Raw genomic sequence first — 13,674 nt, 5'->3', positions numbered from 1 at the left:
ATCAGGAAGAGTGGAGAGATGGAATGCACAAGTAGGCCACTTTGATATTAAATATGAAATTTTGTCTTCACCAAAATCACAAGTTGTTGCAGATTTCTTGGCAGAATTTCCTTTAGAAGAAGATGAAGCAGTAGAAGAAATGATGGATGTAGAAGAAGAGCATGGAGATCCAAAAGATTTATTAACAGAACCAAATAGATGGGAGATATTGGTAGATGGATCATCAAATGGAGAAGGAAATGGAGTTGGAATTGTTTTAATTTCGCCAGAAGGAATAAAGATGGCTTTTTCATTCAGATTGGAATTTGCATCCACTAATAATGAAACAGAATATGAAGCTGTGATACATGCCTTAAAATTCGCAATAGAAATGAAACTAGAAAATGCCAGGATCACTAGTGATTCGCAGCTAGTTATTCGCCAAATAAAGGGAGAGTATACTACAAATGAACCATCCTTGAAGAAATACAAGAAGCTGGTTGAAGAATTGTCAGCGAAAATCCCAAAAATAAAATGGAGGCACATTTCAAGAAAGGATAACAGACTCGCAGACGCTTTTGCTTTCATCTCAAGCATGATGACAGATCCAACTGCGAGATGCATAAAAATACAAACACTTCTGTCACCATCAATCAATAAAGAAGAAGAAGACGTGGATGTGATGATAATAGACAATGAAGAAGAAGAACAAATGAACAATATCGCAGACTGGAGAATGGAACTTCATGCATATTTGGCGAAAGGAGAAACACCAAGAAATAGATTGGAAACACACAAGTTAAAAACCGCGCAACGAATTATGAATTAAGAGATGGGTTGCTATACCGAAAATCCTTTAATGGACCATCACTCAGATGTTTGACACGAGGAAGGAGAAAAGGTGCTAAAAATGTTACATAGTGGGGATGCTGGCAATCATAGGAGGAAGATCTTTGGCACATAGAGCAAAAATGCAAGGTTATTACTGGCCATACATGCATGAAGATGCAAAAAAATATCAAGACGTTGCGAAGATTGTCAGCGGCATGGAAAGAAAATACATGCACCTGGAGCACCATTGTCATCTTCAACCAGTGTGTGGCCTTTTGGAAAGTGGGGCTTAGATATGTGGGGCCATTTTTACCAGGATCTGGACAAAGAAGATACTTAATAGTCGCAACAGATTATTTCACAAAATGGACAGAAGTAAAGGCAGTACAGCATATTCGCGACAAAGATATCTTTACATTCATATTCGAAAATATCACTTGCAGATTCAGAATTCCTGCACAGTTGGTATCTGATAATGGGAAATAATTTGAAGGACAGAATATAGAAATTCTACTTAATGCATTCAAGATAAAATGTGGAAAGTCTACTCCTTTGTATCCACAAGATAATGGGCAAGTAAAAGCAACAAAAAAAATAATTGCAGATATATTAGAGAAGAAATTGGAAGGACATCACAGAGCATGGTGCGAACAAGTACATAATGCAGTATGGGCTTATAATACAACTGGAAGAGAAGCTACTGGAATGTCACCTTTTTGTTTAACATACGGAGTTGAAGCGGTGTTACCAACAGAAGTTGTTATTCCGACAACAAAAAGAGAAGATTGGGAGAAAAATCTTAGTGCGGGCTTGATTTTAAATAAACTTGATGAATTAGAAGAAAGAAGAGAAAAATCTTTACAACATATGGAGAATTATCAGTGAAGATTAGCCCGAGAATATAATAAACGTGTCAAAATACGCGAATTTCAACCAGGAGATTTAGTTCTGCGAGAAACACCAATATATCAGCGAGAAAATGGTGGAAAATTAGCGAAAAAATGGGATGGACCTTATATCATTAAGGAGATAGTTGGAACAGGAGATTATAGATTAATGGATCCATAAGGAAGAGACGTTGGTCATAGATTAGACAGACCATGGAACAGGTTGTACTTAAAAAGATATTATCCGTAAGAAGCTTTGAAAAGTTATGGATTCTGAAAGAATAATTGCAAGATTACTCATATCAAAACAAGATCATGATGTGCGAAATTTTCGCAGAGATAATCACAGAACAATGACATAAAAGAAAGGGGCGAACCTTTATGGCGTACACCCTAGTTCGCGAATAAAATTTCGCAAGAGGCAAATGTAAGACCTAAAGTACGTCATATTAGGGGGTACCTGTTGCATGGCTCAGGGAAAGGCTACACCACCACCGGAACCTGAGTCATGGAGATTTGGGGTCAATAAAACCCATCCGGGAGAGGCACCTTGGATTATCAGCTTAAGCATATGACTTGGGTTGGGCGACTAAGGTAATAAGGACTCTCCCAATGAGTGCAGATCTGATCAAGGCGCCGAGGTACACGGTTGAGTCAAGAGTGCCAGAGACGTTTGAAGCGTACCTTTCCATTCTTTACAAGTCTTGGCTTATACTGCACTCGGCCTGAAGAAAACCCCACTTAGGGTGCAGTCTCGTAACCATAAGACCTATAGATAAAAGGGATAATAGGCTGCGAAAACAACTGGTTGTTTTTAAGACTGGATGGGAGGATCTAACCTTGTATGGTATAAGTACGCCTCCTTGAAGGGGCAACCAGGGGGGAGATAAGGGCGGCACCCTCCATTAGGGAGCTGATAAGTGTCTTAAGACGAAAATGTCATGAGGCTTTTTATTCGCAAGGATATTAAGGCTTGTCATATTTGTGCAACAATCCTGAAGAGGCAATAATACAAAATAAAAGGATAAGACGAGATCAATGGGTTTTCGAATGAAAGTGCGAAGACGTCCTGCGATTTCGTCACAAGACGGCAATGTCATGGGGCTTTATTTTCGCAAGAATATTTAGGCCTGTCATATTGTCGCAACATTCCTTAAGAGGCCATAATACAAAAGAAAAAGTTAAGGCAAGATCAATGGGTTTTTGCATGAAAGTGCAAGGACGTCCTGCGATTTTGTCGCAATGACAAGAGATGGCATAATAAGACCTTTATCTAGGAAGGCAAAATAAGACCACATGATAAAACGAAATATTTATAAGTATTCGTAACAAATTATTTTTTGCAAGAAAGATAATAAGAGGCAAGTATGGGAATCAATACACAAGAAGCATTATCTTTCTCATCAACAAAATATTAAAAGGAAAGGTTGATTCCAAAGTTGGTTGAAAAATGTAACTCGCAAAAGTGATAAAAATAAGACAGTTCAATAAGACAAATCTATATAAGAAGATCAAGCTTCAATATTAATTTCAGTAGCAGGAGATAACAAAAATTCTTCTCCAATATTATCGCAAGCCTCTCCTTCATTTCGGTTTTAATCTTCGCCTTGACTAGCATCTTGATTATCTCCAGCAATTACTTCTTCAGGAGAAATTTCTTTCTCATTTTGATTAACACCAACATATGCTTCTTTAGAAAGAATCTCTTCTTCATCTTCCAAGAAATTATCCTATGCACCGGTTTCGTAATCATAAGCACTATCAGCAGGACGAGGAACTTCATCATCATCTACTTCTAAAGGATCAATTGATGTAGGAGAAATATATTTGGACAATAAAATTTCATTTACAAGGACTTCAGCCCGGAGATGAACTTGACGAAGAAGTGCTCTCTGATGATTCCTATCTTGAATATCCTTAAAATAAGCAAGATAATCAAGTCTTCTTTCTGCTCGGTCGCGAGAACCAGTAAGGGCAGAGACGAGCAATGCATTTTCTTTGCGAATTTGGGCATATTTAGCCTCCAAAACAGAAATGGAAGAGTGAAGATTCTTCTCAGACTCTGCGAAAGATAGAATACAAAATTTCATTAAAATGAAGAATTCAGAAAGATATGACAAAGAAAAGATAATTAAGGCAGTCAAACTATTATGACTACCTTCCTTTTGAGAAATAAGGTGTTGAGTCAAGGACATACAACTATTCTCCCAATGGTCCATTGCGTCATCAAATTTATCTCCAACTAAACCTTTAAGTCGAGACTGAAGATTTTTCTCTTTAGAAATAAGAAAAGGCATTTTTCTTCGCAAGAGAAGAATAAGATTCTTCTAATTTGGAATATTGTTCTTTAAGCTGATTAGCCTTTACACTTAAAGCTATTCTACCTTGAATGAGTGTATCTCTTTCAGCGATAGATGACTCTGTTACTTCTTTAAGTTCATTTCTCAAAGAGCGAAGAGATTGCTCTTGGTCATCACATACTTTTTGAAGAATATTAAGTTGTTGCGAAGATATCGCCATCTTGTTTAAATAAGTTCGCTTCTCTTGAGATAAGGTTTTATTCTCATCTGATAAAGTTTCCATCCCTAAATTAGCTTTAGTTAAAGAATAAGAAAGACGAGATACTTCATTATTTAATAAATCTTGTCTTTGAACTAATTGAGTATTTTCATTGGTAAGATTATTTATATGATCAAGAGAATATGAATAGAGGTTATCTAATTGGTTATATTGATCCATCAAGATTTCTTTATCAACACGAGCTTCTTCAACAGCAGATTCAAATTGATATCTCTCCATTATTCGTTTCTGGTTTAAAGCTTAACATGCGAAAGAGGGATTTCAAGGATAATTAAATATGAGAAGGATAAGACCATTAAAAAGTCAAATTAAAGACACAGATAAGAAAATCATACCTCTCAATTCATCATTCTTCTTGCAAAGATTGTCACGATCCAGCAAAACATTCTCAAGCTTCTGATTTTCGAGACGAAGGGCATTACATTCTTTTTCCAAAGTTGTCTGCGAAGCAGCTCTGTCAGAACCCAAATGCTTGCTCAGAATTTCACAAACATTAGACTTGATAGGATCAATAGAAGACTTCTTGACATCATCCAGAACTTCAGATAAAACTTTGAAGGCAATATCTATCCCTTCCACAGTTTCTTTCGAAAGAGGAAGAGGCTTACGTAGAGAACTGGTAGAGATAGAAGGTTGAGAAACATTCTCAATGGGAAGAGAAGAGGTTTCATTCACAGAAGGATCAACAAGGGGGGTTTCAATCATTGAAAGGTCAGCTGAAGAGATGAAGTCTGAGGCAGCTTTTTCGCGAATTAGAGATAAAGGTTTATCTTGCGAAGATGTCGCAGGAGATTTAGAAGAGATGAGTAAGTGAAAGGGAACATAAGTTGGAACAGTTTTAAGGTGGCGAGATTTCTTGAGAGGTTTATTAACATCTTTATCACCCAGCGAATTACAATCCAGATAAGAAACAGAGGAAACAATATTTTTAATAGAAAAGGATAGTGTTTCTTACTACCTTCTAATTCACAGACTTTCTTTTATGCGCAACAACCTTATGCTGCGATTTAGGAATGTTAGGGTTCTGAACTGTAAATTTAGTGTTGGAGGCGCTTTTGCTGAAATAACAAGAGTATGGGAATCACATAAACAACATCAAATAAGGCAATAAACAAGATCAATTTCAGCAAAACTCATAAAGAAGAAAAAAGAAAACTAACCTTGATGAATCCATGGAAAACAATAGCAGGGAGATTTTTTCGAAGAAAATTACGAACTATGAAGATCTGCAAAAGAAATAGTATGAAGATGAAGAAGAACTTAAAAATATTGAAGAAGAAGGAAGAAAAGTTGCAATAATGAAATTTGCAGAAGAACGATGAAGTTGCAGAAAAAATTAAAAGAAAGAAAAAGAGGGTGAGAAGGAATATATATAGAGGGAATTTCTCCTCGAGAAATAGATGGAAGAAAGAATACGTGTGATAAATGCAGAATATGAAGAGGAGAACAGCTGCGGCATTTCTCACATCATTCTCTACTTCGAAGAAAAGATATGAGAAGAGGCAAGATGTAGGATCAGAATATCGTAACGACAATATTTCAGCGAAATTATCAACAACACAATACAACAGTGTCGCAGAACAATTTCAGGAAGAATATAATAAATGACGTTAGCTAAGATCACGAGAAAGATGTGATAGTCCTTTGAAAATTAGAGAGCTTGCGAAATTAATATTTGTAAAGTTGCGAGAATGTCGCAGATCATACCCGAAAATAAAGGACAGATTAGCTGTCATCCACTATGTATTTCCCTATAAATTGTCGTTCAAGTTGTAAAGAAAAGGGGGAGATCTTTGTTGAGTAAGAAACAAGTAAATAGGAGAGAGAAAGTCTAGAGCAGAGATCATTCTTAATTTCTCTATCTTTTCTTGTAAGAATATTCAAAGATTGATCAATAAAATTAAGAGTGTAAACCTAAAAATGAGTTGATTAATAATGAAATCATATGAGGGGTGTAGTGTAGGATTTCCTGCAACTACAACCAATGGTCCTGAGCACTTCATATATAATGGAACACATATGTGGACTTTTGTTAACCATGGCATAGTCAACCCAATGGACCAGGCATTGACCAATCCGTTGACTGAGTTCTGATTAAACCAACTCGAATAAAATTTGACCTTTTGGACTCAGAAGTACTTGAGCGCCATTAAAGAGCCTCTAATACAAAAGTCAATTATGGATACAAGGTATTTACTTCCATCATGAAAACCTTCAACCAATGACGATGCATTGTTCAAAAGATGAAGGCATAACTTCAACGTTTTAAGGCGACATATTGATTTCGAATGCTCTGAAGGAATTTTTTGAAACATTCATGAAATTTCCCTCCCAGAAATTTGAATGTTCATTGGAATTTAAAACAATTGTAATATTGGCTCAAGTAGTAACAATACAAAGTAAATGTATTTACTGAGCATGAGACAGAGACGTAATTCTGATTCATTGGAACGAGAGTTGGACGCTTGGTATAAACATTTACTGAGTATGGTACAAGTGATGGAATACAATTATCATATAATATCAGCCACCTACAAGATATATAGAGAGTTTAAATGACAACAAACTCACTATATGTTAAAAGAAGGCCATACCTCTGCTTGTCAACTTCAGTGGTAATAAGAAACTCTCCCAATTAATATATTTACATTTTGTTAAGTTTTTATTAATTATCGTTATTCAACTGAATTTTGTATGAGTTGATCCCGGATTATTGATTGTATGGTAGTTTAGTACAAGTATATCATTTCCATGAGACTGAAATACTCTAAAGCACCTGAGATATACTCATAAGTAATTGAGTTAAAAGGATCATTCGTGCATTATGATGAAAAGTATATCATCCTCATGAATTATAACACTTTAAAGTAAATGATATAAATTTTCGTTTGTTACGTAATAAGGCCACACCACTTATTACATAAAGATCTTAAAGAAATATATTAAACTGCTTGTTGAATTGTTTCCTTATGTAATACCATGCGATGATTGGATCATTACAAATAATATCCGAGCGAAGAAATGCTCAATCTTTGTTGCCTAATCAGTATAAAGATTAAAATTTACATGAGCTCTGTAAGAACCAAGAGCTAGTCACACTTTGTTAAGTTTCTACGAAGTCTGTGCAAACGGTTATTGAACGAAAACTAACCGTGATAATGGGAATGCATCTACAAATTACCTCCGATGACTGTGAAAGGAATCACATTTTAGAGAAAATAATGAGTCAATTATTCTAGTGAACTGTAAATCACTAATACTTGGATAATTGACAATATAATGTTGGGAATTGACTCACTCAGGTTTTGACATAACCATAAAGACACTTTGGTTGTGATATGATGTTTTGTTTTGAAAGAACTCAAATGGACATCCTTTTATTTGAGTTAACAAGAAAATGGGATCCACAAAGATTGAAAGAATCCAAAGTCACGACATCTCTCATAATCAACTCTTTCTAAAGTACCAGAAACACCACCTCCCCTCTCATTATGCTTTTAAAGTAATAAAGCATGTAACTTATTTTACAAAGTCATTCTTTAGTAAAAAGGATTGAGACCATCCTAAGATGCAAATGGTAAACAACCCATTTTTTCAAAAGAAACAAGGTTATATTTGTGGACATATCCATACAGAATGCGGTCCATTCAAGTGATTTATGGCTCTGATGGATAATTTGAAGTGTTGAATTAATTATTGTTCACAAGCAATTATGCGTTTTTGAAACAATTCTAGCACATATTTTACAATTTAAGGTCTCACCAACCTTGTTATTTCTAGATATTTTACATCAAAAGGACTTGATGGATATTGCATGTTTAATAGGATCATTGTAGAGCATCCTATACCCCATGGTCTCGCAGAAGCTACCACCATAGGTTATATATGATGTCTAAGGATAGGTTATGCGTAACAACCTTCCTACAAATGCTTGGGGGATATGCAATATTATACGCATATTCACTTATTCGTTTTAGAACCCACAATTAGTCAACCATTTTTGCGTACCAGTTGGTAACTGGTTATAAGCCTGACATTTGTGTTCTTACGCATTTTTGGTTGCAATATATATGTGCCATTACGAGTCCACATCGTACTATGACGGGTCACGGAAATGATTAAGTAATTTTGTTGGATATTTACTCTCAACAATTATCCGCATTTTAAAACCTTTGGCAGGAGATCTCTTACCGCTAGATTTGCGGGTTATCACTTTAATGAGCCAGTCTTCCCATCGTTAGGGGGAGATAAGAAAAATTATTTTCTAAGGGAATGACAGGAATTGTCGTGGTGTGTTCCCATTGTGTCTCATATTGATTCTTGTACTCATAAATGTAAATGTGAAGTGACAATGAATAATCAATTTTCAGAATGTACACTGATGTCGCTAAAGTGATGAGATCACACATACCAGCTGCAAACCTACATGCAAGGTTACAAATCCTTAATAAGGGATATACACCATAGACTAAGGTGTTGCAACTACACTTAGTGGAAGTGAGGTTGAGGCCGTGGCTCCATAAAGGAAGTTGGAGAGACCACTTGGTTCGATCAATGCTCACTTAGAAAGGAAGTAGGCGAGGAATGCACACCTTATTTATATCATCAGAAATCATCTCATAGTATTTTCTCTGAATATGTCCATGAATCAAACTGGAGGACGCTCCAAAGTTTAATGATTCCAGAAAACAATGACATCCCAAGTGGATTATGAGAATGCGCACGAGTCAATGGAAAGATCATGCGAGCATATTGGTGATTAAATTCATATACACTTGCTTAAGGAAATAAATCAAGATGAGATTGAACGAATCTCCTTGTTGCTTAATGTCAACGAAGAGCATATTTGGCCTATACAATCCAGGTAAAACTTAGTTCTTTGACAAATATACAGGTATTTGGTGTGGTAGTGCTAACCAACCAAGTGTAAATCCTATTGGACATACATGATTAATTTGTCACAAAGCATAATGAGAAGAAAGAAGTCTTAAAGGATAAAGACTCTCCTTGTGGCGCGAGGTTTCTCACAAAGCCCTGGAATTATTCTCTTGTAATGAACATTATAGCATTCCGCTACTTAGTTATTTTGGTAATTTCAAAAGGACTTGAAATGCAGCATATGTATGTGGTTGTTACAAATCTCTAAAAGAATCAAGAGATAGCAGATATTTACAAAAGTACTTGATAGCCTTTTGTTTCCCAAATCAAGTGACTCTAAACCGCAGAGTGCGTTTACAGTTAGATATAACGCTCACTTATAGATTGAAGCAATCAGGCGGATGTGGTATACCCGTCTATGTGACTATTTGATTTGGAGGGGATAAAAAAGTCAGTTATTTTTATTGCGTACTCACAAGAAAGTTCCTAATTTGGAATTGTAGCTATCTATGTCGATGATACAGACATGATGGGTAATCTTGATGTAATAGGAGACCTTAAAAGCTATTTGAAATCCGAATTTCAGATGAAAAATCTGGGGAATGCTCGACCGAATACTGAGCTTGTGGTATATTATTCCACCAGTTTGCATATGTTTAAAGTTTTCAGGCAATTTAATAAAGATATGCATCCTGATAGCACTCCCATGATTAGTCGAGGTTCAAATGTTAGTAAGTGACCATTTCGTCTAAAGGAAGATGACGAAGATGTGTTGGGGATGAAATTCCCATATCTAAGTATAATATACGCATTATTGTACTTAGTATCGTAATATACTCGATTAAATTTTATTTCCTCGGGAAACTTGTTAGCTAGATATATATCAGCGCTAACGCAACATGTTTGGAATGGTACAGTGAATGTAATCATGTACTTAAAAGTAACCATTGACATGAGTTTGTTTTATCCCTGCAAAGACATAAAAAGGACTGCTAATTAAAGTGCAATCCAAAAGTTGTTGATTATGAAGGAAAAATAATGTCTTCTCTAACGAAAGTAATCATGGGAAATATGGTAGACTATTTTCTTAATCATTACCGATATTCATTTTTGAAAAGTACATGACTAAAGGAACTGTATAGAAAACTCTGAAAGTAATCAGGGGGAGATGCCGACATCAGGGGGAGGACCAAGGATATGATGTCGACATATTTTACTTCGAAATTGAAGTTGTGTTGTACTGTTTTTCCCTTCGATCGAGAATAGTTTTTCCCAAAGGGTTTTGTTACTCGACAAGGTTTTTAGCGAGACAACACTAAAAACATCAAGTATGTTGAACGTTGAAGACATAAAGACCGCGTTGATATTACTGAAAAATATCTGAATCAAAGAAATGAAACGTGATAGTATGTTAAGCAACGTAACTTCCAGAATCAACAACAAGGTCTTATAAACATTCAAGTCACCAAAGTAAAGTGTGATAAACTTCTTTTGACTGCATTAAACTAATAAAAATTGTCTGACATCGGGGGGCATTTAATGGTATGTTGAACTATTTTCCTTCACCGAGGTTGCTTTTTCCCACAGGGTTTTGTTACTCGACAATGTTTATAATGAGACAACAACAAACACCGGGAATGTAATTTCCCAGCTAAGGTTATTGTCTTTCCCACGAGGATCTTCTGCCATAGGAGTTGTAAAGCAACTAGTCAACTTCAACGGAGCAAAGTGATCATCTGCAACGGATCACCTTTACTTGCATCTGTCACGTTGTACTCTTTTCCCTTCGTCAAGGTTTTATCCCACTGGGTTTTCCTTGTCAAGGTTTTAATGAGGCAACGTATATGCATCCAACTATGTTCTAAGTTTACTTAATATTGTACTCTTTTTCTTTAGTTCAGGTTTTGTCCCTCTGGGTTAGCCTGACGAAGTTTTAACGAGACAATTAACTTAGACTCGTCGATCTTTGAAGATCGTATTGCATGTGAATTACATGTAAAGTACGAGACAACATGTGAAGAGTTGTACCAAGGTATTCCCCACTGGGATTTTCCTTATCAAAGTTTTAATGAGGCAATTGATTTCAGCACAAGTCACCAAGGAGAGGACAACATTTGAAGAACTATATTCGAAGAATTTTATGTGAAGCACTGTATACAGAGTTCTATTGGACCGCACAAGTGGGAGTATTGTAGGGCTTACAGCCACGGATGTGCGGCCCAACTAGGAACCTAGGGTTTCCTTTTACATATATATAAAGGATTTTGTATCCATGTAACTCTATTATCCTGATCAATAGAAACCTCTCTTTATCTCTTTACTTTCTCCATATTTTCCACCGCAACAAATTCGTTATTTTTTGCAATATGAGGTGTATGTTAACGTGGTTCATGAATTGAGTCACTATGTTCAAAATCAAATAATCTTTCACCGTTGCAATTTCATTAGTGCCAGCGATGCCCCAGTATATCTAAAAGAAAGTTTCCAATTGAGGTCGCACAATGTATGCGTCAAACCACGAAAGAGCTAGTAAATGTATTGGTCGTACCACTTTGTTTTTCTATCACAAAATTGATTAAAAAGACCAAAATCAATAATTTCTAGGTGAAATGGACATCTAGATTTTGATACTGTTTAAATGGATAAAAATATAAAAATAGCTAGGATGTAACCAGTTTCATCCTTGTTATTTTTTAAGTTTAAATCCAGTTTCATTCTTGCTAATTTTTTTTTGTCCGTTTCACCCATACTAATTTTTACTCGTCCATTTGAACCATATTTTAAATTTTTTTAGACAAATGACCCATTTTCGGTTTTTTTATTACACTTGCCGAGAAAATGAGAAAAAACGAAATTAACAACAAACAGATAACTTATAGTTATGTTTCCGAAAAGCGTAGAAGATGAACATAAGTAAGCACGAAATTAAAAGAAAACGATACTGAAACCATTTTAGGGCTTTAGATCGTACCATCATCCCTTACAAACACTTGAATGAAAAGGTAAAACAGAAATTTGTCCAACTTATATCCACCATTGACAGTGTCATTGGCAACTTGTTGATGAAAATGAACTAAAATTGGGGTAACGAACATTCTTTTGGCATAACTCCGTTGAATCTTTTAGTATCTTTGCAATAAGCATAGATCATACTTTTGTTTCTATACCAATCCATTTGACCCTTTTTAGCATTAGATAGCTTGTTGTAAACCGGAGATGTATACCAGTTTTTAGGGCTGGCACACTGATTAATACTGACTGGTCCGTTCCATTTGCAAGCTCTTGCCCTAAACCTGCGATAGTGAGCCGTGAATGGAGCGTGGGACCAGTCGGCCTTGTCACGACCTCCTCTTGTTGCCCAGTCATCAGCATTCCACAAACTTGTATAAACTCTCATTCCTTGTTTATTTGGGTATGGAACTCCCTGGCTTTCGTAGTTTCTGAAGGTACGAATTGCTATGCCATCTACGTACCACCTGGGATGCGAGAAATATCAAAAATTTATCATTAAGGCCATAGCTTTACGGATATATACACATCCAAAACACCAAACAAGAGTTCAATTTAGTTAGTCTGTGATCCTAAAAGCACATCTTTATGTAGAGAAAAAGTCCAAACTCCATTAAAATCTGTTTGAAAAATGGATAACATAATTGATATATGATGTACTTACACAATCGCTGTTGGGTTCCAGTGGATGGTGTAGTTGTGGAAAGCAGCAGTTGGATCATACCATGGAACAAACTGTTCTTCCCTGTTTCCCTTTCCTTGACAGTAGACATTCGTGTGGATTGTGTAAGGTTGTCCCGTTACATTTCCTAAGAACTCGAAATCTATTTCGTCATGATTAGCACCGGTTGATGACAGCTGCATGTCAAACGTATATTACATTATAGTTCAGAAATTTCATATGATGGAAAAGTGATATATATTTAGGATCAAGTATATGCAAGTATTCATTCATTTAAATCATAATTACTTACATAAAAAGTTGTAACAATTCCTGCAGAATTTCCAGGTACCAGTTTGATTAGCATTTCAATACTTCCGAAGAGAAATGCTGCCTTAGACTTTGCTGCAGAACCTGAATTTTTGTCAAGAAGTTTAAGTTCAAGCTCATCACCATGAATGGAAGCATATCCTTTACCCCATGTAATGACCATACTCTTAGCAAGAGCATTAGCATTAACTTGAAGGCTATGATCAAATGCAAGAATTACAGATATAACTAAGGCTAAGAAAATAGCCTTCATGTTTCCCTCCATTATATATGTTCCCAATCAACCCTCAATGTATCTGCCAAATTTGTGTGTGTTTCGAAGCTGATTAATAACTTTAACTCTGTAGAGAATTGAAGTTATTGGGATGTTTGTTTTGAAGTGTCAAGGTTGCATTTTATATAAGCTGGTATCTCATCATAACAAATTTTTGTTCTTCATTCATGTTAACAACTACTTAGACTTTTTTGAAACATTTTTAAGTTTTGGCCCTTTTTTCTCTCTGAATATTTCCATTTTGA

At 35.7% G+C, this 13,674-nt stretch overlaps 1 protein-coding gene across 1 annotated transcript; it reads right to left on the bottom strand.

The window, feature by feature from the left end:
- Positions 1 to 11,940: 11,940 nt before the first annotated feature.
- On the bottom strand, positions 11,941 to 13,470 carry LOC113338107 (probable xyloglucan endotransglucosylase/hydrolase protein 26). The gene is made up of 3 exons (XM_026583627.1): positions 13,139 to 13,470; positions 12,829 to 13,022; positions 11,941 to 12,631 (listed from the first exon to the last, which is right to left on the bottom strand). The coding sequence occupies exons 1-3, from the start codon at positions 13,418 to 13,420 to the stop codon at positions 12,229 to 12,231; spliced, it is 879 nt and encodes a 292-aa protein (XP_026439412.1). The 5' UTR covers positions 13,421 to 13,470; the 3' UTR covers positions 11,941 to 12,228.
- Between the last annotated feature and the right edge of the window lie 204 nt (positions 13,471 to 13,674).

Source organism: Papaver somniferum, unplaced genomic scaffold, assembly GCF_003573695.1.
Source record: "Papaver somniferum cultivar HN1 unplaced genomic scaffold, ASM357369v1 unplaced-scaffold_18, whole genome shotgun sequence".
Lineage (NCBI taxonomy): Eukaryota > Viridiplantae > Streptophyta > Magnoliopsida > Ranunculales > Papaveraceae > Papaver > Papaver somniferum.
This window is presented reverse-complemented; position numbering and strand designations above follow the sequence as displayed.